Genomic DNA, 26,695 nt, shown 5'->3' on the forward strand with positions numbered 1-26,695 from the left:
TGCAAGAAGCTGGGAGGGAGCATGGCCAGGACAGCTGACCCCAACTAGCCAAAGGGGTATTCCATACCATGGAACGTCATGCCCAGTATATAAACAAGGGGCACTTGGCTGGGAGGGGCGGATTGCTGCTCAGGCATCAGTCAGCAGGTGGTGAGCAATTGCATTGTGCATCACCTGTCTTTTCTTGGGTGTTATTTCTTTTTGTTGTTATATTCCTTTTCATTACAATTATTATTATATTATTATTCTTAGTTAGTAGTGTATTTTATTTTACTTTATTTATTAAACTGTTCTCATCTCAACCCACGAGTTTTACCTTTTTTTCCTCCTCCCCGTCCCACTGGGAGGGGGGAGAGGGAAGCGGGTGCATGGTGTTTGGTTGCTGGCTGGGGTTAAACCACGACACTGTTCACGCAGAATTTCCTGAGCAAGTTCTGGTGTTTGAGTGCCTTTGAAAAATTAGACTTGCTTGGTGGTCGGTTGGGTCCTGCGTAATGACTTTGATCAAGGTTGACATGCGTTGCTGAAGAAGAAAAGGAGTAACTTTGGTGAGAGGTTTCTTTTAGCTTTTTCTTTTTGAAAAAGTCTGATGCCAAAGAATCATGCAAGTTGGAATAAGTATTTCAAAACACTGCCGCTGTTCTAGGGAACTTTTTGGTCCTCCATTTTGGAGCATGAAGCATGAGAAGTTTTTATCCGTTCACTGAAGTTATAACATTTTTATGACTTTGGCAAGATGTATTTCATTGTGATGGGGAGAGGGGAAGACTCAAGTCTAGCCTTGCAAATGTTGGAGAAGCTGTTTTTTCCTACAAATAGCTTCTGCTAATATAATCCAGAAATAAAATTTCATAGGAAAAAATGTTTGTTTCTCTGTTCAAATTATAGCGGTCTCTAAAACCAGAATTGTCTGCAAGCCTTTTACTCAAAGGTAAATGTAACTGCTAGGTTTTTTTGTAAATTCTTAAAGGGCCAAATTGATACAGATGTTATATAAGATTGTGTTTCCAAACAAAAAAACCCTTGACTTATTTTCATAAAATTTAATTATGATGAGACACTTGCATTCCAGCCTGTTTGGAAAATGGGTTTAACTTAGAGGGCCACTTATGAAACGCTCTATCTGAGTCCCTTTCTCTGACGAGTCTTTGTTCAGCCATTTATTCCAAGGAAAAAAATCGCTTATACAGTTAATGCAGCTGAGATGCTGACCCATCAAATAATCCTTTCAGCTGCTGTCCTCTGGAGTCTCAAAATATCTACAGTTTGCATTCAGCACTACGTGCACCAAGGAGGCCATTATACTCCGAGGTATCACAGATTATCTCTCTGAAATATTTTCCTAAGAGATTCGCATGGCACAGGAAGATGTAAATTTGTGTTTTGTTAGTTTCTTAATACACTTCTTCATTTCTCAGGTAAGAGCTACCTCTCAGTGCCTCTGCTGAGAGATGCTTCCCCTTTATTTTGCAACTCCTTTGCTCATTTGATTCCTGTTTTTTGCTGCTGTAGCCAGGTGAGATTTGACTCGCGTTTTTTCTTCTGAAAATTAAAAGGGTGATGTGAAGTTATTTCCCTAAGTTGCAGCATGTTCCCTCGTTCAATCCTGTAGTACAGATTATAAAAATAGGGAGTCTGATGTTGCCCTAAAATTTGTAGGACTCTTTGATATATTTCATGCTGTCTTCTCTCAGACCTTTGAAAATTTTGATCATAAGCATCATGATCACTCAGAACAGCCATATTAAGGTCATTAAATATAGTGATGCTGAGTCTCAGAATTTATCAAGGACTTCTGGATCTAAGCCTGAAGTTGTGGTAAAATATGTCACATTGCTGTGAGGTATTGTCTTTACATACTGGAAAAAAGTGACTTCTGTGTCCATGGAAAATGCCAGTTTTGAATCCAAGCCTCAGAAAAAGCTTTCAGAACATCTTGCACAAAAACACTTTTTCCTGAAGTTACAAACAGTACTGAGAGGTGCTAATGCTACCCGAGTTCTGCGCGTGCTGTTCTTTTTTGTACTAATGAATAAATCCCCAGATAAAAATCCAGTGTTCCTGTTCCAGGTTGACAGGTGAGATGCGAGATTGCCTCTCTGAATTCCAGCCCCGGAAATTCCTAAGACAGATTTTGACGTTCTGTGTGTAAAGAATGTTATATGGCATAGTCAGTTTTTCAACAGATTTGATGCTTTCTGATAGTCTTACAAAATGTTTGCCGTAATACTGATATGGTTACTTACCATAATCTAGGCCTATTTTTATGAAACATATTTTAGAATCTTGGTATAAAACATCATGCAAAGATTTTCTAACTGAACTGGAAATGGACTATTCCTTCCAGTCTAGTAGCCCACAGTTGAGGGAAAGTAAGTTTAATAATACATATTTAAATGTTTCTGCAAATGAAATTTAAGGAAGCACTAAAGACTAGATGGACAGTATTGTTAGTGCAGGAAAAAATGCAAAGTAGATAAATTCAATTTTAGTTAGACTGCCTTTTACTGAAGTGTCTTTGCTGCTGTTCACTTTCACGATAGGCTTGCCTGCTGAAATGGTTAAAAACCACCAAAGAACCCAAACAAAAGCCAAACAAATAAAAACCCAAACCACGAGATGCTCCAACTTTTAAATTCCTAGACACAGTTCACAGACTTTTCTTTTTAATGAAGGTACTTCATAACTTTATGAGCCTGAGATTTTTGGTGAAGCTTTGAGTACTAGTTAAAGTTGCCATTTTTTTTGCCATTGCAATCTAAAATTCTCTAATATTAGTCGGTGTAGAAGCCCAGTGAAGCAAAAGCCACTTGTACTCGTGAGCCTCCCAGCTGTAGTCTGCCAGAATGCCAGGGCCTAAAAGTAGTGATGAGACTTTACTAGATCCGAAACAGTACCTGTATCGTTTCACTAGCCAGAATACAGGATGACTCTAGTAAAGAGAAGCTTTTAATACCAGAGGAAAATGACTTAATTACTTGACTATATTAATCAATGGGGAGTTGTATCCAAGAGAAATATGAACTAATGACAAAGAAGAGTAAGGCTTAACCAAAAATAACTTTAAGCTTCAGTTTTGAACAGCAAACCAGTATCTTTGGGACGATGTTATACTTCTGGAAATAACTGTGCTATCAGTTTGATTCTGTCTTTTTCTAAAGATCCTGCCCTGGTTGTCAGTGGTTTGGGTGGTCACTAAGATTTCTAATATATTTAACTTCTGAACTTGTAGTCTCAGAATGCTTTATTTCCCACCTGTTCAACTGGGACACCTAGGACTATGTTAATGCTTGTTTTACTACATTTCATTTTGGCCAATGACAATAAAATTATTACAGAAAGTGACAGGCATAAAAAAAAAAAGGAAAAATGCTGACTAAAATTAAACATCTCCATATCTCTATGTAGATTGACATAAACAGGATAGAGCAGTTGCCCTGAAACCTTCTGCTAAAGGAAGGTATGAAGATCTATACTCTCTAACACGCTTATTTTTATTTGGTTCACCTCCTTCTTCACTATGTGTCTCATAAGCAGTATAATAATGATGAACTACAGTATTCTTGATTTAAATTATAGTAGCAGTTACCCTGTTATTGTAGTGTAAGTATTGCAGCTTAGCCTTTTGCTTTGTAAGTCAGTTCTGATATACAACTTAACCTTTGTGTCATGCATTCATTTCCCTTTCAGTGATCAAGATGAGACTCCTATAATCTTTTTGGATAATAAAATAGCTCTTGTATATCAGCATCTAGCATTCAGTTCATTTCTGGTGAGCAAACTTGCTTTTTTTTTTTTTCTTCCTTTGCATCTCCTCAAAAACTGAATCACCTTAATAGGGTAAATATTTGTAGCCAGTTAAGAGTACATCAAAGTCCTCAAAGGCAGAGTCCTGTTTGGACTTCAAAATCTTCTGCAGAATTACCCTCAGGCACTAAAACAAAACTGGGTTGTTTTTCCCCAGGAAATTTACTGTGGCGTTGCCTTCTAGTTGGTCTTTGAACATTATTCCAATTTTAGCCGAGACAGGCAAATTATCTCAAAGCTTATAAATACCTTGAAAATGGTTGGATAGAGGAGAAAAGGCCTTACATGCTCCCAATATTGAGAAAAAGGTCAATATGCTCATCTTTTCTGTGTGTGTGTGGGGGAACATCCATACAACAGAGAGGCAGTGGAAAACAAGCTTCACTAGTGTCACTGCTTAGCAAACTACTTGTGTCTTTGCCTGGCTCAGTTAATGTTAACAAAAGACTTCTCCCCCCACACCCTATTTAGTTTAGATTTGAAAATCTGGTAAGATATGTATGCAGAGTGCTTTTAGGATACCTAGAAGGCCTCAAAGAGCGTTGCTCAAATAAAAGCATTCCAAATAATCTTACAAAACTAATCATAAAAGTGTTTGATATGCCAGCAACATCAAAAAATGCAAAATTATCCTGTTGTAAGTAGGAGTTGAAACATTTTTATCAAGAAGTTTCTTTGAATTTAAAATTACCTAATTTAAATGGGGTAATTCAGGATCACATAGGAGTAGAATCCAAACAGAGAAACTTAGATGATTTTAAAATTGTGGCTTAGTTGATATATAGCACTATTAATCATTATTAACCACAATACCAGCTCCAAGTCTTAGCGCAAGGCACAAATTACTGTGCTGATTTGGTGGGTGAAAACACATCTTGCATTTCTGGAGTAACTTGCATGTTTGTAATTACTGGAGTCAAGTGAGTCACTTTTTAGCTTTTAATCTACAATAGGAGGGTCCAGTGCTGTTGGTTTGACTTTCTTTGGGAATTGCATTCAGGGCCTGGCTTCTTCAAAAGTATTTCAGGATTTGTAAGGATGTGTATCAAAGCAATTTGATTTGACTCCTTTAATTGGTAAGTTTCAGCAAAGGACTAAGTTGACTTTCACATAGATTTGGAAGTCGTTTTGCTTTGTTTAACTTAATGAGAATTGGTCTGTAATATTTTTTCCTCTGTTAGACTAATTTTATCAAAACATCTTTTAAAGTCGATTATTTTCAGAGGGATTGTTCATGTTGTGTTCTTAAGCTCTTGTGCTGACATCATACAACTAAACTGAAAACTGGTGGGCTGGGATGTGACAGGCTGGTTCCGGTAGGTGACTTGCAGTGGGCATCCTGCCTGCCCAGGTGCTGCCAAGCTCATGGAAATTTACTGCAATTTAAGAAACTTCTGAGTCTTATTTTAAGAATACTTATATCCCCCAGACGAGGTAAGTTTTATGTCCTTGAGAGTGCCGTTAGAAATTTGCGTGCCTGATTTGCTTTTGATTGCCTCCTTACCTAGGCACTTGGCTGGTCCTGTTTACTGAATGTGAGTGCACTTGGGATTAGAGTAACAGATCAAACCTGCTTTTATTTTTGCAGTGCAGTTTTCAAATACTGGCAGCTTCTCTGGAATAGGTTGGTTTTCTAAACTGTTCATCAGATGAAACAGTGCTTCTCTGTGCCTGTCTTTATTTCCGTCTTGAAGTTTATGGTAACTTCTGGTTTGTGCCAAGTAAAAAAACATAAGCTGGTCTCCAAAGGATGATGCTTCAAATACAACACAAGTTTAAAGGGGCGGGGGGGGGGGGGGGGAAGGACAAGAATTTAATTAGATCAGTGAATTGCAGATTTACAGTCCAGAACTGAGTACTGGAGCTACTGGTAAGGCAAGTATTGAATACATTGAAAGGCCATTTCAGTGGTTCCTTCTAGCTGACTCCTTTCTGAGCTGATGACCGTATTTTTTTTAATACTGTTTATAGCAGAAAATATAAATAGGCTGCCTTCATGAGAAGTGAAGTAGGATCAATTCTTTGGTCCTGTAATTGTAGTGGGAAGTATTCTTCTTCTAAATCTCTTATCTCACACTTTTGAAGAACTCCATCTACTGTTTAATTCATCTGCTAGTCAGAGTTGTAGCAGCAAGCCGTGAGTAAACACATAGAAAAGGTGACCTGTGATTCACAGGAGTATAAAATGGGAAATAATAACTTGAAGCTTACACAATGGGCAAGAGGTGCTATAATAATTGTGACCGTGTACCTTGTAGTGTATCTTCTATGTATTATGACAGTCCAGTCAGTAAACCTGAGCTCCATCCAGAACTGTGTTTGGCTTTAAAGCTGATTTTTCTGATGAAGATTGTTTGTTTATTGTATCATTTCAGAAGCTATACATGTGGAAATATCAGATGCAAGAAATGCTCTAGCAGTTCAACAGCTTTCAGTATGGTTGTTTCATGTCTATATTTACCTTTTACAGATCTTCTGGAGTTTTCGGAGGATGCATCTGGTGTGCCTGAAGGCAATAAGAAATCCACAAATAAACAAGGTGATAAATCTAAGGAAAACACCAGGAAGATTTTTAGTGGGCCAAAGCGGGTGAGTAATACTATTGAGACCAAGACAAAGTTCTTATTTTAATTAACTCTTCAGTATTGATTGTTTCTTCCTATATATGTAACAGGACTTCTGTCCCAGTTTATATCTGCACTTGAGATAATTTGTTGGCTTTTAAGATTATATCTGGAAAAGTAAAGCCTTCAAGTGCAAAATTTTTGTATCGATTACTGGGAATTTCACTTTTCAGGTGCAAGTCTGGGGTTGCACAATGGTAATGTGCAACCTAGATGCATTCCCTTCTAGATGATTGTTAAAGCAAAGCACCATTAAATGCGGTGTGGTTTTTTTTCTTTTTTTTCTTCGCTCTCCCAAGAAGTATCTATTGTATTATGGGATTGAACCTTTTTGAAAGCTTCAAATTTGGCATTGGTATAGTCTTTATAAGGACAAGTGCCTTTATAGCATGTGGAAAAGTGAGATTTTCTTTCAGTTAAAAAAAGAAAAGTAACCCCCAATCCCACCCCCGTATACCCAAACTGTGTAGTACTCAGTATGAATTTGCCCTTTCATACTGTGAATGGAGCTTATTCATTTTGTTGATGCTAGGTGTGGTTTATCGTACCTGTTATTGTAGGTTACTCAGTATTTTGAGGCTTTTAAATACGTGCATACAGCAAAAATTGTGTTTAGCTATTAGGTGAAAGTTTGCAATAGTGGGATCCATGTAATCTCCATTAAATGAAGTTTTTATGAGTTGATTGTCCAGGATACCCATTTCTAATGCTTAAGGCCTTTTCATATGCTTTTTGCATAACACGTCATGGTGTTATTGTCTGGTGAAGAGAGTAGCCATCTCACCATCGTTGCAATCCAGAATTGGTGTAATAAGAGAAAGAGGGAACTGGAGAGGGAAATGCACTTGTGTTTCTTCTTTCCCTTTCAGTTCCATAAGTTTTGCAAGACCTGGCAGTTGCATGTTATAGTAGAAAGTCTCTTTTAAATGTGTTCAGCAGTCTAACAGTTCTAAGAATTTTTCAAAAAATTATTTTCCTTGTTATTTTTCCTAAAGAATTCTAATAATTAAATCACACTAAAATTTCTCATAAAGGTAGCTAATTACTTGTGTTATATGATAGTTTCACTTGAAGTAATTTTTTAAGGGTTTTTTCGGTCTTCCAGAACCAGAAGATTCATTATCTCCCCAGCTGTGTTGATATATAATCATTTTCCATTTAAAAATGTGGATTTGTGGTTGGAGGAAGGAGGACAAATTTGTTTTACTTCTCAAAACATGCAAGGGAATATTTTCATTTGGGAGGACACATGACCAATAAGTACTGTCAGTTGTAATGCCCTTTTGAGAAGAAGTATCGCTTCTTGTTGCTTCATGACTTTGGACAGAATGGGGAGCTCTTGCCTCCAGAGTTTCAAGTCAGGCTATCAATAAGTGAGGAGGGTCTTTTCAGAACTGAAATAGTATTTCTTGAAGATCAGAGTTCCTCAGCTTCTGCTGATTAAATAATAATTTTTTAAAAATCAGCTTCCTCTCAGTGAACATGCTACAGTAGACGGAGAAACAGAAGTACAGGGAATGTAAACTTAACTGTACCTTTTTGCTGTATTTTTTAGCAGCATAAAACAGTTGTGGAGTGTTCTGGTAAATATGGAAATTTTTTTTCCTGTTTATTTATATGCTTCAGATACTATTCTATAATAGCATTTTATGTGTTTCTTGTTTAATTTTTGTACTCTAAATACTTGAGGGTTTATATGAAAACTGTTTTAATTAATTTTCAATGTCTATCATGAAATGATGTGGAAAAAACCCAGCAATATCATACTATATGAGAGAAAATGGTTTCAACTCTAGAAGATTCTCAGTTAGGAATAAACTTAATTCCAGTGAGAAAGGTGAGAATTAAACAGCCTTTTAACCCTGTAGTGATATAATGGACCTAGAAGCAGAAATTGCTGTAATTGCGGTTCAGATTTTAAACTTTAATGTTCTCTAATCATATGGCTGTTACATGAAGTTACTAAAAGAGCTTGTAAAGCTTGTTCTGATGGTAATTAGAGATGCTATAATTATCTTCCTAAACTATAGATGTAGGCTCTTAATCTGAGTTGCATCTTAAGGGAATTTTAATTCTGGGAATGAAAAAAATGAACTAAAAGTATTAACCTGACCGTAACTAAATGATCTAAAAAAAATAAAAAAATCTCTGGAACTTCTTCACTGTCTCATCACCTTTTTTTTTTTTTTTTCTTGTAGAAACTAGCAGATGTAGTATTAATTATTTTCTAGTAGGTGGTGATGTTAGAGGTATGGCACTTTGCATCGCACTGAGCTGTGGTGTTAAACTTCAGTAGATCCAGAAAGCTGAAGTATTTTTTCCAGTTCATAGTCAGCAGGACTCTCGCCCATGTTTGTGCTTTTGAAACCTGACCATTGTACTCTACTGTTAAAGTCCAGTTCTTGAAACTTTGAGCATATGTGTAATAAAAGATTACAGATATTATTGACTTAATGAATAACAGTGTTTTTAAAAACTGCTTTTAATGTAAGGAATCTCACTGAAATCAGTGACTATTCACACACATAATAATGAGCATAAAAGTTGCAGTAGCATGTACATTATGATAGGTATGTGAAGTCTCAACCAGAATTTTGCTGTTAAGTGAATTAAACCTCTTTATCCTGAGCCTGAGTTATAGGGGAAATATTATGTTCTGTAGCAACATTATTGTGTACTCACAGTACATAAATATTGGCATTACTTGACTTGCAAATTATGGGTGTGAAGCATACATGAGTAACATCTGCAAAAGTTTGTTTGCAGCTGTTTACAATTTTAATTCAACTGGTTCAGTAGCTCATGCTCTAGCACGTAAGTTTGGGAACTCTGTGGGGCTGTGATAAGCCCACCTGCTGGTCCCTTTGAACTTAGTTCCCCTTCTACAGATGAAACTAATTCTCAATTATCAGGCAAAAACCAGTAAGGTATACAAGAACTTTTTAGTTGCTATGGTCCAAATCTACTCAGACTAAAGGCTTGAAAATAGGGACCATAAAAATTCTTTCCTGAGATTTCTTGCTCCTGCCCCTCTCACCACAGATTTGGGCTAGAGTCAGCAAATGAGGAGAATCAGTTTTTGTAGGAAGACTCCAGAACAGTTCCCAATGGTCTTATGCAAACTATGTATGTCTCTAAATAGGAACCTGGGAAAAAAAAAAAAACCAAACCAAACCTTAGAAATGTAAGATAGAGACCTAGTCTATCCCCAAACTTAATCTTTTGATTGATCAGTCCTAGAAGTTGATGACTGTACCTGGTATCTTGTGCCAGAGCTATACTGTCAGTTCAGCATTTCTGTTGTCCAGCCTGTCATTAAGGACCATCAAATCGTCTGTACTGCAAACTTTCTGGGATGGCCCTCTGCTCTTAAACTCGAAATATATGATAGAATGACCTGCAGCTCTGTGCTGATGCTAGTTCTGCCTGTGGCCATAGGAAGCCAGCCTAGACAAGGTGAATACTGATTATCTTTGAATATTCCAAGGTAAGAATGTAAATAGAGTTGCAAATTGTGATTAAAAGGTATGGGAGCCTTTCAGCTTGAGGGGCCAGGGAGAGGGGGAAGACTATAATCCTTCTGTTAGTGCTCTTCAGCACTGCTAAGACATATGGGAAGACTTACTGTGTTGCATGAAGTGGGACAAAGGAGGTATAACAGAAAAAAACACTGACTCTTTCAAGTAGACATACCTAAAAGCAGTCTCAATGTTGTGTTTTTCAAAGTAGCATGAAATTTCAAGGTATTAGATGAGTGCTGTATTAGGATTTTTTTTTTCTGTGCCTTAGAATAGGTGAACTTTAGAAATGAGTCTTTTGGAATTAATTTCTTAGATGTTGATATTTTTTGCACTGAGTATATTTCATAAAGCTTCCATGCTAGTATCAACAGAATGCAATTTAGCACCTATAAAAGACTGACATTTTCTTGAGAGGATAAAACATGTACTTTTTATGATTGGTAACATGAGGAAGAAAGTACTCACCGCATGGACAGTCTACATTGGTGATTCATGGACTACTGTTCAAACTAAAAACTAACCTGAATGCTAGTTCATTGCTTAATGATTTCTGACTTCAGTTAAAATTTGTGTGTTTCCCTTAACTACTCACTTTTGCAATGAGAATTGAATGTTTATAAACAAATTTAAACTAGCTTCAATATTTTTTCTTATTCTCTTGTCTTGCTGTGCCTAGAGAAATTCCTCTGAACTCGCTTGTTGAGGTCTTAGCTCTAGAAAACCTGTCTGTTTTGTGACTCTATACATTTCCGCACATGTACACAGTGAATGGGAAGAAGAACATTACTTCAGTGTGCTCCCCCCTCCACCCCCCCCCTTGTTATGCACACATTGGATTGTACAGGACAAGGTATGGGAAAACCTCTTTGCCACTAACTTGATTATCATAGTGTTTTCTTTGGGCCACTCACTCAAATACTGGAACACGGAGTTCCCTGTGCAAAGCACTTTCCTTGTTTTTAAGAGTGGCGTTGCTTGAAAGTTATTCCACTAGTGTGGAATGCTTTTGTCAGGAAAAGCTGAGATCTTGTATTATGCATTAAAAAACATCAACAAGAAAAACCCTCCAAAACCAAGAAAACCCAACCTACTGTAAGGACTGGTTTTGCCTGAAAAAGACAAAAAAATAACTGACACAAGTATTTGATGAAGCTGCCTTTGCTCTCCTTTTGCTCCACCTGCTCACTCCTGTTCCCTTGCTCCTTCAGTTTCCCAAGGTTGTGTATTGGACTAAATTGAGGAACCTATCTGTGTTTAAAAAATAACCCACTAAAAGGAAACTTTTAACATAAATCTCCCTCTGGTTCACTGGGAGACTGTAAACAATTGTATCCACTCAGTTGAGGGAACTGAAGAGAGAGATTAAGTCGTCTTAACCTGGTTAAGTCAACATTGCAACTGAGAAATGCTCACTAAACACAGCCGGCGTTAGCAGGATTACATGCATTACTTTGATCAAGTGACATTAATAGAGTTAGTCATGACAGTAGTGTTGAATACATGAATGAAATTATTGCTGAATTCAGCCATGGCTTAGCTAACAGACTGCTTCTGAACTCTGTATCCAAGATAAAAACTTGATCCAGTCATAACCCTGTAACTGTTTATTACTTTTCATGTTTTATTCAAGTTTTATGAATAACTGCTGTGTTTTGTGCCCAACAAGGTACAGAAATGTGTGCAAGATTTCAAAGTGTGTTTTTTGGACATATCAATTGGAAGGATGTGTTAAATCACTACTGTGTGAAGAGCACTAATTTCCAGTTATGATGTGCTGAACCAGGAAAAAAAAAATACATGGTTTTTTTTTTTTTCTTCTGTGTGCCTTCAGTTTGATCTGCAACTAGTCCATAGTTCATTATTTAATTGCACCTTTCTTGTCCTGTAGGCAGGCTTTTTTCCATGATTAGGTTGTTTTCATTGAGTTGCCATATTCCTGTTACAAATTTTAGGCACTGTGAGAAACTGTCAATCCTTGAAAATAAAGCTTACATGTGATCCTGTTGTTCCTAATAGGATTTGCTGTAATACAAGTTTAAGGGTATAACCTATGAGATCTTTTGCAGGTTGATGTGAGCTTTTTCCACTGGTGCTTCATGCTGACTGGAAGAAGCTATAAATACCAGCTTGAAACAAATGCTGTGTCTAAGTTTACTTGAAGTCCAAGATGAAATACTTGTACCTGATCTTTGAAAGCGTTTTGAAATTAAAGAAGTACGAAACCATGCATGGCTCTTGGTTTGACTGAGTAATCTTACGGCTAATATGTCAATGACGTGTGCGTGGGAGGGGAAAGAAACTAGGCTGCCCTGTGATCTGTAGTTTTCCACTTAGCTTGTATTATACTTCACAGTAGATGTTTATCAAAGACATCCTGCAAGTAACATTTATTTTTGCTTGCCTGCAAATGAATCTCCATTTCTCCAAATTAAATTTTTAAAGATTTTTTTTTATTTTATTTTAGATTTAGTGTATGTGAAGATTAATCTATCTTAAGTGCGCAACCTCAGGTGGTTTTGGTTAATTATTTTTCCATAGCTTATTTTAAGTAAATAGTCTTGGAAAAGCAGCAGTGGAAGCATAATCCTAAAGTTTTGCTGTATCAGTCGTAGCCCTTTCCATACGTTTAATGGTAGGATCAGAGTACACTGGTCAGAACTAGTTTTAAAAAGAACTGCTTGTCTTTATTTTGCATAACCTTTAGGAAAAGAGTGTCCTACCAAAAGGATGAACAGTTATAACAAAGCATTTTTTCAGTGATATTAAACTGCTGATGCTACATGCATTGAGCTGCTATTTGCATCCTAATTTAGGATGTCAAAATTGCATTTTTTTTTTTTTTTAATAGGAAAGAGTATTAGATGACACTTGCTGTTTTGACTTTGTTGAGGAGTCGAGCTGAATTTTGACAATCAAAATATTCTGTGAAATCTCTGGCTTGTGTCAGTTTAGCGCTAAGCCAGCAGTCTGTTTCATCAGCAGTTGGACAAACAGTGGTGGTCAGATCTGACAACCTGTGACAGCATGTTGCTGCTTCTGCAGTACATTCCTTTCATTTACTGGTTGGTGCTTCTGGCAGATGGTCTGCCCGGTCCTGAACTGAAGTGGTTTTTGTGGGGTTTTTTGTCCAAAAACTATTTGTTGGAATGATGCACAAGAGACGAGCTGTTCTAAGTGCTAACCAATTATAAACAGCATGTGTATTTTAAGCAACTTTTATATTGCTGGAATAAAAATGAATTTTAAAAAAGATAAGGTAAGAATAAATCTGTTTCTTAAATAGTTGATTTGTTAAAAAACAAAGCTTCATATTGATAAGATTATTTCACTTAACCTTTGCAAAACCAGATTCTTTGGTAAGCATATTTATTTAATATTGGCTTCCTAGTGCTTACCATTTAGGGATTTTTTTTTTCTTCTATTATTAATGTATAATAGACCAAAACCAATTCTTAATTTTTAAGTTAGTAAACAGGATACTAATCAGGACTGGCAGGTTTTTAGATCAGTCACCTAATTTGAAGAGTGAAGTAGCCACTGTGATTTTCCTGAATTGAGTTGGGGCATAACACCTTGAAGCCATCTCACAGTGAAAGCAAATGCCAAGAGTTAGTCTGTTAACTTCAAGATAATCATTTGATGCTCATCAAAATTATTTTCTTCCCACTCCTTCATATTAAACCGTGGTGAAGAAGGGTGTGTTCCGGTAGATGCCGAGCTGAGATCCTTCTACCTGGCAAAACTGCTTCCTCATCTGTCCTCCATATGCAACTGTTAGGTAGAACTGTGGTAGCAACATTACTGGAACTGCGTTTCTTGTCCTATGCAGTGTCAAGAAAGATGTTATCAGTTGAGACGTAGCTTTGTTCTGAGAAAGGTAGGGATGCGAAGTGCAACATGAAGGTAACAGGCTAAGTCCTCATAGAGGCAAGAGGAACAAATGAAAAATAAGCATGGAAATCCTTCTCCCCTTGTGTGTACTTAGGCTTTTCAGGAAGTAGAGAAATCAAGTTGGATGGAAAATGTTTAATGTTGCAGTGGAAACTTTGTGTTTCATACTTCCAGCTCCTACTGGTATTAACTCTTAGGCAAGAAGCAAAGATGCATTAAAACATTTTTGAAACCAGATTCTCTCTTGCATCTTTGCATTCCTCCCCCCCACCAGTTGCGTAGTTCCCAGTAGTTAACTCAGTGTTTTAGTAATTAGGCAACGCAGGATGACTGTGTAGGATAAATGTTACATTGCACAAGGCCTCAGTCCTGTAGAAAGTTCTAAAACGGGAAAAACGCTCGAAGAGATTAAAATATACCAGTTTCATTTGCCAGTGGGAGCTTAATTTATATGCAGATGAATATGCAAAATTGTCTTCACAGCTCCCATGTACTATATGAGCGTGGTTGGTTCACTCAGCTCTGTCTGTGACTTTATGTACATTAGATAACAGTGCAATGCAACACAAGCACATCTTGAGAGTGAAACAGTTGGTGTTGAGGGCCCAGTGTCCCCATTATACACATCCAGAAGTTTTTACTTTGAATTAGCTTTATTCTGATCTGCTTTAGGGATTGCCCAATAACAGCTGGTGTGAGATAGGTGCTCTCTGGAAGAGCATCTTCAAGTTTGGTTTCATCGGAAAGGGATCAGGTAAGCGTACTCAGAGACTTGGTGATGCAAACCACAGTGTCCTAACTTGAGGACATCTGGGAGATTTATTTGAAAAATGTTTTACGGATCCAAATGGAAACGCTTATGTGGATGTGCACACATGCACACCCCAACCATGTGACCTCTGGAATTTCATTGCTATTGCAGTTTTATAAGGCTTTCCTGTTAGTAGATTGATACACTTTGAGTAGATTAGGATTAACAGGAGGGGGGTGTGCAGGGGTGTGGGGGGATGTGTGTGTCTCTGCCTTTATGTAGCAACAAAGAGGACAGGAATTTTGTCTAACAACTTTTACAAGGATGTGTTTGTGCCAGTACAGTTACTTGCAGGCAGATGCAGGTTTTCCTCTTCTCTTCTCTTGATTGAAGTGGTATGTTTTCAGTATTGTGGTGATATGTCTGAACTATTGTACCTTGTCCCTTTTAATTAGACTTAACATAGGTTTCAGGCCAAATTAGTAACCAAAACCATATGGCTTCTGCTTCTGAGCTGACCAGTTTTGAGTACACTCAGTGTAAGCAGCATACAGAACACCATTAGCTATTTCTGTTAAAGAATGAATCTCACATTTATCAAACTGTCCTGTTTTTTCAAGTTAAATTTTTGTTTCACATGGATGTTTGACCCATCATCTTGTTCTGCCCTGTAGGCCTCCTTTTGAGCTTTGAGGAAGGAAAAACTTTTTGCAGTTCTTCAGAAGTCTGATGCAAGAAAAGCTTCAGTGACATTTTTTCCTCCTGCTCATTGTGTTGTCTGCTGTTGATACTCTTCAACCTTGTCTGACTAACAACTTGTAGTTGTCTAGCTATGTGCATCCATAATGTTTTTTGTGTACTGCATTAAATGGTATAGCAGCTCACAATTAAGTGGTCCATGGCACCCAGAGGTGATTTATTGGCACTAATCTGCTACTGCGATCCAAACAACGGAGATTCAGTTCACATTTTGAACACTGAATAAGTGACTTGGTCTTGGTTTGCTTCTGTTTTGTAACTGCTGTTGGAAACTGCTATCTTATCTGGAGTCCAAATTAACTTTTTTTGTGTTATATACATATGGCTCAGCCTGTGCTGAATTCATATTCCATCTTCCTGTTTTGAAGCGTAATTTCTTTTTCTTTGCTTTGAATGGATGTTCATTCCTTTCCCTTTTCAAAAGAAACAGTCCATTATGAATAGTTCTGTGCTGCATAACATACTTGTTATCTTTTTCCTGTTCAAAGTGAGACATGCAGGACAGAGTAGTGCTCTTAATGATTATGAATACTGAGTGGTAAATAATCATATATTTTGGTTTATTGGGGTTTTTTGGAACTTACTTGTAGTTTTGACGAGCATCTGGCATACAGTCTTACTGAATGCCCTTCAGATATAAATAATGCATTTATCAGGATATCTGTTAAAAATGTTTTGGCGTTTTCTTTTGCTGTTGTCTTCTACCTTGGAAAGTGTTCTTGCCTGCAAATAGCTGCTGTCTGTCTTGTTTTGCTAGTATTTTCAGCATGACTCGTGTCCCTGGCTCTTATTTTCTGCTGTTCTTATATCTATGAATGGCAGGCAGTGCTGCATCAGTATGTGCAGAGTGCCAACTCTTGCAAATCTCAGCTTTGAGGCTTTCAGGGATGGGAGGCTAAGCAGGACCCATGGTTTATGCCGTTTGGAGATGGTCTTGTAAAACTGACAGCCCTGTGCATTTTGTAAAATCCTTGGCATTAGTTCTGGTTTTGCATCTCAGTTCACCCCCCAGAACCACATGCAGAGTCCCACAGTACGGTATGCTTTATACCCTCACTGGAATATTTGCACTGTTTCAGACATCTGTCTGTGTGTAAACAGCTGTCAGTTCTATACATATGAAAAAAGGAAACTCTTCTGCTATTCAGCAGAAGCTCTTACAGCTGATTAATATTGCAGAACTTATTTGCCTTAAGAACACAGAATTCAAAGGAGTGATGCACTTCCACTTGCATCTATTCTAAGTTAATCTTGAGAGGAAGCATTCTTAAAGAAAAGTCTGCATTATTTGAGTAATTGCAAAGTTGTCTTTAAGTCAGTTTCTTAAATTACTGCTGCTTAAATATCAGTGTTGCTTCTTCAGGGAAGCTTATCATCACAAGCACTTGAGTTACCTTAAAAAAAAAAAACAAAACACGGAAACCAACCAAACCAACCCCTTTGCTTTTATGATCAAGCCCTTCTGAAAAGTTTTTGTTCACTAGCATTCATTTGATCTTTGATACTTTTCCTGGCTTCAGTTATGTCACACAGTAACCTAAAGCAAGTCTTACACAGTGCTTACTGATTGATCAGTATTGGCGCAGTTTCTTTGCAGTTGTTTTGGAAATTCATCTTTGTTTTGTGTTGCAAGGGAAAACGTGAAGGTTGCTTTAAGAGGTGGTTGTAAAGGAGGGATGTATTTGCCATGTCCATGTCTGTGTGAGTTGTAAGAGAGGCTCCAAAGTCTGTGCGTAATGTGTTAAAACTGATTAGAACATATTACTTTGGAAAGCAGTGTTGGATTTTTGCAGGTGTGTTTGGTGGTTGAGCTGTGTGCAATCAGTGTGAGACAGGATACTGGATCAGACGGTAGGGATGCTGGGGAGCAAAGTCTACTGTCAAATAAAATATTACTGGGAAGACATGGAATCACAGGCAAAGTTACATTAATCTAAAAGTAGAAGATATTACAAGGGATAGTGGCTAAAACTAACCTTCCATAGGTATTTAAGGTTTTAAACAATTACCATTTTCAGTTACAGTTTAGGTTCTGTTACGAGAGAGGTATTAAATGAAGACGTCCTCATTTCTCAGAACAGGCATTTATTGGTGTCATTACTTGATTTCTTACATAAAATGCAGCTTTCTTCTATATTGCATTGGTAGTGCCTAAGCAAGCTGTGAAGTGCCTTGTGACAAAACACTTTGGGATGCCCTAGCTTTTGATTTAGTAAGAGATTAAGGAAAATAAGGGAAGAAAAGCCCATTTTTGACTGTTAAATAAAAAGGATGCCATCTTTGACTCGGGAAGCCTCTGAGCCCTGGGTGTTTAGAAGGAATTGTCTTTATCTGTTTGCCCTGTTGAACTCTTTCCTATGCATCAGCTGTTGCTCACTGCTGAAGAAAACACTAATGCTGTGTGGACCTTTTGATTATGCTGGCACAGCTGTTTGTATACTTTTTTCTTATTCCGTATTGACGCACTGAACTTGATCGTCTGTGCTTCCTTGCTGTATGCATGTGTGTGCAACAGAGGTGCTAAATTTTGAAGAGCCAAGACTGCAGACACTCCTATCGCATGGTCAGCAAGGGCCCATCCCAGCTGCTGCCTCACTGAGTGAGAAGAGCTTGAATGCCAGTGTGACTCTGCTCCTCCGGCGCCTGACAAGGGCTGTGTTTGGTTTGTCACGGAGTACAAGGCCTGAAGAAAAAGAAACATGCGGGTGGGGCACAGGCAGAGGCTTTAGGTACCGGGGCAGCACATATGGCATGCTCTTCCCTTGAACTTCATGAAAATGGGAGTCCTGCAGCACCGGCAGAGCCTGCCTTGGTCTGTGTCCCCCTTGTTTCTGCATCGAGCTAAGAGAACGGCATAAATCTAGGATCCTGTTGTGTGGGTTGCGTCTCCCTGCAGCATCTCCCCGCTGAGTGCACTGAGCCTGGTGCTGCTGCTGCAGAGACCTGAAAAGCTTCTGTGCAGCGTGTAGCTCCCAGACAGGAAATTCAGGAGTACTAACATATTAGTATCCTTTAAGCAGGGATAGAATAGTATTTGAGACTATAACTGAGATTTGGGACTATTAATAAAGAATATCCTATGTTAAAAGGACTTCCAGCAGCTGTAATGCAGTACACTGCTGTCAGAATTGTAGTAGTTAAGCTTCCCTGCAAGGTTAAGAAGAATTATGTATCAGCTGAAACTCATACTAAATATATGCTGTACTTCCATGCTGGTTACTTGATAGAGAGCGTTATTTCCTTGAATTATCCCGTACACCAGGATATGGCACCCAAAACTTACACCCTCTCTTCCCAATCTGAAGTATGCACTGAGATAATTTGTGGAACAGTTGTGAGTAATTCAAGGAAAAAAAGTGAGTATCTAGAAAATATTCAGTGGTTCTTTTCCATTGGAGATATTTGTGAAACATTGTATCTTTCATGATTAAAAAAGCATCTTTGTTACTAAGTTGTCCTTCCTTTGTTCATCACAAACCCTGAGTCACATGCTGGGTAAGAATTTGCTACTCAGAAATGTATAGGAGAAAAGAGAGTTAACATTTTAACCATTTTGTCAGCAGTTAATTTTTTTCAAATAAGGGTCTATAGGACACCATTTTCCTGTTTGTGGACAGAGATGTCCTCTCGTAATTGTAGCAGCATGAACTTAAAACTGGTTTCTGAGTTTAACTTTTTGAGCTTGGTGAGATTGTCAGGAAATTGGGCAAGATAGTGCTTCTATAACTTGGGAAAGTTAAAAATAGAAATTATCAAACACCTTATTTTGGTATTCCTACATGTGGTCATGGTGGCTACATGTGGCTGCTGAAGGACTTTGTATATCCATCACCTGAAAATGTATTGTTTAAAAGAGCTTCCTTAGAGAACAGATAAAACTGTTAAGATGATGGCCATTGTATACTTGTTGCTGAATGGTACACGGGCACTGCTTTAAAAAAATAATTAAAAAATCCAACTAAGTTAAGTTTCTTATGACCACATGAAAGCTCACTGTAGGAGGGAAAGAGGCTTTTCTTTTGTTTGGAAACTAAAATGATTTAGTGCTTGACAGGTCTTCTGGGCTCTGAAAACTCAATAGCTGAGACTTTCATTCTGCTAATATTCTTTGAAGTTTTGTTAGTCAGGGCTTTCTCTTCTTGTAAAGAATGGAAGGATGCAGCACAGTAGAGTTTTAACAGTAATACAGAAACTCTTGACTTACAAAATCTACTTTCTAGCTTGTGGCATGCCAAAACCTTGTTACACTTCATAGAATGGTATTCAATCCATAGCTGGTACTGCTAGCTTTGCTACACGTAGCCCCTCTCTGGGCTATACTTGAGCCAGTATCTGTTTTAAATAGTTGATACATTCTATTTTGACAGAAAATTATTTTTAATGCCCTTTTTTTTTAAATATATTTTTTCCACATTCAAAATGCTGTATAAGTGCATGTGAAGAGGTATGTAGATATACAGTTTACACGATATATGGCATGTTGGGAAATTTTGAAAATTGTAATGGTATATTAGTCTGGAATATTATTGTGCAATTAGATTGGTGAACTCAGACGCTAGAAATATAATTCTGTCTTTGCTTCCTCTAAGAATTATATTGTATTTCCCAAAAATTCAAGGACAGTAAATTTTGATGCATTTTGATTTGCCTTGACACATTTTTGAGCAGGAGGAAAAAAAAAGGCTTCTTAATTTATAAATATGGATTAAAGCATTTCATTTGAGTGTCTTCTATTCCTCCAGGCATCAAAGTCTATATCAATTTGACATTTTGATTCTAAACTAATCATATTTTCTACTGACATGGTGTTTGCTCACGTTTTTTTTCCCCATAGCTGTCTGTTTTTATCTATAGGAAGGTTGCAGACCTTTTGTCTTTGAATAAATTTAAACAGCAGAAAAACTGAAAAATTCCTGAAATACATACACATCGTGTTTTTTGCCATTTGAATGGGTCTGTATGTCTTTAAAACCATCAGATGCTTCAAAGTCATAGGTTTTCTGATACATATGATATTGAGAACTTGTGTTGCTGGGAATACAGAAGGGGGAAAAATGAAGCTCATTTTACTTGTTTGGCTACATTATTGCTATGGTAATTTTTGAAGTATATAGTGACTACTGGTAGATTTGCTTAAAAAATAACTTTTATTTTTATCTTTTAGTCTCCCACAAAAGCTGTATATAATGCTAGACACTGGAACCAGCCAGAATCAGAGGCTCTGCCAGCACCACCGGTTTTGAAAACTCCCAGTGTCCCAGTAAGTAGACTGTTGGGTGTTTTTCAGGTTTAGTAAATCTCCTTTTAAGATTCACTGATATTTTTTGAAACAGAAGTTCTTGATATCTGGTAATGTCACAGTAATTCAGAATGAAGTCCACTTTGTGATGTGAGCCATTGGGTATTTGATAAGAAAGAAATTGTCAGTGGAAATACTATAGAATAACATCTTCCATATCATTTCAATATACAGATACAAAAAAAATACTTCAATGGAGTTATGTTCCCTAATCTGCTGAAGTTAAGCTTTCTAACAATGGACTCCATTTTGTCTTCTGTGAGAACCCCTAGGATTAACTTGCTGATACCCACAGAAATCAGCAAGTTGCAGGTCAAAAAGGAAAAACTTAAAAAGAGATATTTCATTTCTTTTTCATTTCTAATGGAGTAAAGTATTGTGAATTGCTGACTGGAGTCTTTAGACACCATGAAAGAAAAAAAATTTTCTGTATACAGCCAAAAATGCTAATATGAACGTATCAAATAGAAGCATGTCTACAATAAGTAGACAAGAGGTGAAAACAGTTCTTAAAGTAAGTTGTTTGTTCAAAAATCATCGATTGTTCTGAGTCTTAAGGTAATTGTTTTTTAACTCTTTTGAGACCCTGAGAATCCAGGGTCTTGGGCTTATGTACGTGTAAAAGTAGTTACTGATCATGCTAAGAGAGTGTTGTACATTGTCAGTAAACTTCATTTCATTTGGTGCCTTGCTTACAATACTTGCCTAAGAACAGAAACTCAGAAAGCAGATATTTTTTCAGTGATAGGTCTTCAGCTTTTGTTGTTGCCACTAGTTTCAGGTTTTTTGGGTTTGGTTGTGGTTTTGTTTTTTTTTAATTCCACCTCTGTGTGTGTGTTGTTCTGATACTAGCTCCTCTTTGATTTGTGGTTGGTTTTGTTTGCATCCTCACGCTATTCGGAATAGCCTTTCTTCAATGTTAACTGCATTGCCTGGCAAATGCAGATGACTCGTTTTAAAATAACCATTACTACTAGTGTTTGAGAAGAGAGCAGAAATTTCAGTCCTGGGTTTCTCCTAAACCCCTTTCTCAATTTAAATCATGTGCATTTGAACTGAAGCTTTTGTTGCTTACTGAATCTTTGTATTGATACTGATTTTTGTGAAGTACTCTGATAGCTAACTTTAAGGCAGAGTATGTCTGAGTCTTCTCAGCCAGGCTTTGAATACGTCCTTTTCAGGCTAGGAAAACGTCTGGATCGTTCATATTCAAACAAGCCATTGTGTCTTCTGTCAAACTTCTGCTTTGTAACTGGAACCATCAAAATATTAATTCAGGAATATGGCAGAGGTTTGGCTGAACAAACCAGTTAGGGGAATTTGTTTGTATATGCTCCTCATGTTATGATGTACATCTGAAGTTACTTCAGTCACTTTTTTTAACCTTGATTTACGTGTGTATGATTAAGGTTTAAGAGTTACAAGATAAATGAGCCTTGATCCAAATGTTCAGCGGTAATCCCTGCGCAGATGATCCTGCCTCTTTAATTTCTGTAGAAATTTGTTACCTGAAGATCTGGATAAATTTGCCTTAGATTTACGGTGAGAAACCCGTAGCATGCAAACTGCATATGCCAAGTACTCTTATAGCCTCTCCAAGCTCCCTTGGAATTTGCTTTGAAGGGGAAGCCATTAACCAAGACTTGGATGAGATACTTCAGTGGATCTCCTGTGTTCACAGACTGATAAGATCAGAGTTCTCCAGTATGTGCTCTAAACCAGCTTTTCAGGGTGGTTTATTAGCATTTTGCCACTGGAGCCTACGTGAGCAAATACTGACGCGCTGCACAGTGATAGAGGCAGCATGCAAAGAATACTCCATTAGTATAGCAGGTTGTTTTGGCTTATATTTGAATTTTGACTGTCCATGTACAATGCACAAGAAGGCTTTCTTTCAAAATATCCCCTGGAGTGAGTAACAGTTAATGCATCCTCTATGCCTGCATATTAAATCTATTTTTTTCAGTCACACTTCAAAAAAATTATCATTTTTCTATGTGCAGAAGCTAAGTTTGAGGGTGAGTAAATGACCACTGGCATTGGCACTTGTACATTTAGAATTTGGCATTTTGAGGTCTTTTTCCTGTATGCCTTGTTTTCTGTAGTTTGTCTTCACATCTGAATTTGTGCCAAAGAAGTAATCTGAAGATAAGCTGACACTTAAACTTATAGTAGCCTCAAACTACAGAGGAGTAGGTTGAGGAGAAACCTGTAACACTTGCCTGAGATGGCTGGAAACTTGTCAGTGGTTATTCTAGACCTAACATAAGTTCTCTACTACCTGTTGTAAATTCAGAATAGGTTTTGCTGCATTTTGTGCTATAATATGTTGTTCCTAAAATATTAACAACACAAATACGAATAAGGCCAGCGTACAGAGAATACCATGAATTTACAAGAGCATACTCTACCTATTTGAGGCATGCACCATGCCTCTCTTCTCTGTGTGGCAATTTTTTATGGTTCTACAAAATTAATATTGGTAGTCTTCTACCTACAGGCAAAATACAGTTTGGAGTATCAGGTTGGAGAGGTCAGTTTTCCGATAGCTACAACCTGAGTACAGTAGTGCGGTAGCCTCCAGTAGTTAGAGACGAGAACAGTAGGCACAGAGTTTCTTCCGTTCAGGCTATGTTGAGACAGTGATTGCCCAATGCTGTGCTTGTATCCAGATCAGTGTGCTTAATGATAGCTCAGCATAGCAACCACCTTAGTCAATCCTGGAAGCTCCAGTGTAAGGGGGTAAGATACTTGTAAGTATCAACAAATAATTGTTTTTAAACACTGAACTTGGTTGGTTTACTTACCCTAAAGCTTAAGGAGCCAGTGTAAAGGATTCCATGCCCCCCCTTCTTTTTTTAGTGTCAGAATTCCACTGGAGCTTTGCTGACTACTGAGAACTGGTTTTTTTATTTAAAAATATAATTTCTGACATCTTAAATTATTTTTTTTTTTAAGAGTAGGTACATTATCACACAGCTTAGGTACATCTTGGTAGTGTAAGGCAAGGACTAAATAGCCCCAAAATGTGAGTTTGACAATTGCACACCTGTACTGTTTCCTGATGTATTTAGTGTATGTTTACATGCTCAAAACATCTGCCCATTTTAGCACTTTCTTATTAATAGGTAAGGCTATCTTCAAAGGAGGCAATTCATAAAGATGATGGAGTTTTTAAGGCTCCTGCACCACCTCCCAAAGTGATAAAAACTGTGACAATACCTACTCAGCCCTATCAAGAGATAGTAACTGCATTGAAATGTAGGAAAGAAGACAAAGAAGTAAGTATTCTTAACAAATTTTTAAGATAAAGAATTATTGGTAATCCTAAGTACCGAAGGAACAGTGTCAAAATGAAATTTGGCTTTCCTGTTAAAGATAATATTTTTATCTAAATATTTGAATGGCCTTCATTAACTTCTTAATGCTTGCACTCAAAACTGAATAGACTTTAAACTGTACTTGCTAAGGTTATAATCAATCCCAAGAGCAACTTACCTAGGTCAAAATATTTGTCTCTTCCAGTTATACACTGTTGTTCAGCATGTAAAGCACTTCAATGATGTAGTGGAATTTGGTGAAAATCAAGAGTTCACAGATGATATTGAGTACTTGCTAAGTGGATTGAAGAGCAATCAGCCCCTAAACACACGTTGCCTTAGGTAAGATATCTTAATATAAAACACTGAACTTATATTTAAAAGAGATAGTGAATTAAATATTCATCAGTGAAGTGACCATGCTTTAAAATGTTGCTTGGGTGGTTACCTGGCACTTCTGCTGTAAAGGATAAAAATTTGAAAATAATCATCAAGATGATATATTGTGAATAATCAAAAATAGTATGACTAGGAAGATGAAATAGAAAATTGTACAGTAAGAGACATCTTCAACACACTTGTTTTCCTTGCTATAAATTAAAAAAATATTTTCTGATAACTTTTCTTTGTTTAGCGCAATATTATGTGCGATGTCTATTCTGGTTTTTAATGCAAAATTCAATTCTAAAATAAAATCCCTAGGAGTGGAAAGTTTGCTGGCTATAATCTAGAACTAATGTAATATTGAGATACTGTTTAACCGCCTGTTCTTTATCTTCTGTTGAGAAATAACATAGCTAGCATCCACTGGAAGTATTGTGGCCTCAATATTAATTGGAAGTTTCCCTAAGTTGTATTGAACTACTCATTGCACTCTTAGTGTTCACATTACACATTATTGCCAAGTTACTATCAAAAACGTTAGTCTTGCTTTGAAAAAGTTTGTGACTTAATATTGGTGTCCATTCCCTGGGCATGAAAGTAATTAGAATGATGTTTTATAACCATGTAATAATCTTTTTTTTTTTTTTTTTAAAATACTTGTAAATTTTCCTCTCTGATTAGCAAAACTAAAATGGTAGAGAAGGAAAAAATTGAATCCACAGAGACAGGTGGTGAGGACACTTTACTTGAGATTTGACTGTGGATGAGAAAAAGCTTTATATGCTTTTAAGAGAGCTATTTTAAAAATTTATTCTTCATGTTCCTCAAAAACTAGCAATGGATATTGTTGCTGGCGTATAAATACAAGAAGTCTATTATCCAGTTTGTGTGTACATTATGATAAGAATAAATTAATACCATAATGACAGTTTAGGAGTGTTTTTCATATTGAGTGCACTTTAATTTGCTCGTATGGCAAGCTTCCTAAGATTTTAACTGACTTTTTTACTTTCCAAATTTATATCATGGAACGTAACTTGTATAAACACCATAAAAATTTTTTCTTTCAGTTAACAAATTAAAAGAAAAGTATTTTTCCAAAGGAAATCAATGTGTAAGGATAGGAATAAACGTAAAAGAATCAGAAACTGGTAGGTAAGCTCTAACTGGTGCTGTTGTGATTGGAGACAGAAAGACCATTTGTTCTTTAAACACCATACCGTATGAATCTTTTACAGTAAGATTCCTCAGTAGTCGTGGAAGACTTGATTGCAGAATCACTCCCACATTACTCCACATTTGAAAGCAATATATTTTTAATAGTCTGTATATTGCACTGTGCTAGAAATGGCAGACAGCTTGGTAATAAAACGAGGGGAAGACTTCCATTTTTAAAATAGAACTGTTAAGCTGATCACTGATTAGACTAATATATTTGTCAGATTTTTCCTGAAATCTATAATGTTTCCATCAACCATAAATGCAGCAATAAATACTAAAAATGTTTGGTTTTCTGTAAAAGTATTGTCAGGCATAAGCGGGACTAATCAGTCACTTAGATAACTTAGATAGCAATGGGAGCTCACATTTATAATTTCTGATAACGCCTTGATCCATAATAAGCTCTCCTGTGCCTCTAAATCAGAGCTTTGTGCTTAATCCATGAAGATTTTACTTTCAATTTAACTATTTGAAATTATTTCAACTTTTGTTTGAAAGAAGCAAGTTCAGGGTACCCTTTCAGATCCTGTTTTTAGCCAACCTTAAAATAAAGCAGACATAGTTTGGTGCTGGTAAGCAACTGTTGAATAAAATGCTGCTCTGTTCACCAATTACAAACTTGCCTTACACAAATTTTAGAAGAAACATCCCAACAGAGTTTGTCAGAGTCTGAGGTATATGGTCAGTCACGTTTTGTAGACTTGTTTATCTGCCGTTTTTGTAAATGTGTTCATTTTAGTTGTTCTAATCTAGAATTAATTTTCTCTAGTGTAATCAGCTTGGCGACAAAGTGCGCCATGCCCAGCTTCCGAATGCATCTGAGAGCACATGGGATGGTAGCCATGGTTTTCAAAACACTGGATGATTCCCAACACCATCAGGTATGGATACATTGTGTACTTCATTAAAGTTTGATGATACCTGTCTACTTTGTATGAATTTTGTGTACATGTAATTCAAGGTCAAGCATCCAGTGTAGTGTGCATCTGGGATCAGGGGCTCCGTTTTAGAAATCTGTAGTGAAATGAAAAGTAAGAGCACCTGCGTTCCAATGACAAATTCCCCTTCCACTGTTTATGTGCTTCTGGGTTTGGAAATTCTTTTAAAAAATCATTTAA

The 26,695-nt window shown here is 37.0% G+C and overlaps 1 protein-coding gene across 1 annotated transcript in view; it reads left to right on the forward strand.

The window, feature by feature from the left end:
- Window positions 1-26,695, forward strand: part of WAPL (WAPL cohesin release factor) — a 75,775-nt gene that overhangs the window by 25,943 nt on the left and 23,137 nt on the right. Inside the window, exons 4-8 of the mRNA XM_050899458.1 lie at window positions 6,278-6,396; window positions 20,518-20,613; window positions 23,781-23,933; window positions 24,178-24,314; window positions 26,347-26,458. Of these exons, the coding sequence (XP_050755415.1) occupies window positions 6,278-6,396; window positions 20,518-20,613; window positions 23,781-23,933; window positions 24,178-24,314; window positions 26,347-26,458 (617 nt within the window). The remainder of the gene's footprint in view (window positions 1-6,277; window positions 6,397-20,517; window positions 20,614-23,780; window positions 23,934-24,177; window positions 24,315-26,346; window positions 26,459-26,695) is intronic.

Source organism: Gymnogyps californianus, chromosome 6, assembly GCF_018139145.2.
Source record: "Gymnogyps californianus isolate 813 chromosome 6, ASM1813914v2, whole genome shotgun sequence".
NCBI lineage: Eukaryota > Metazoa > Chordata > Aves > Accipitriformes > Cathartidae > Gymnogyps > Gymnogyps californianus.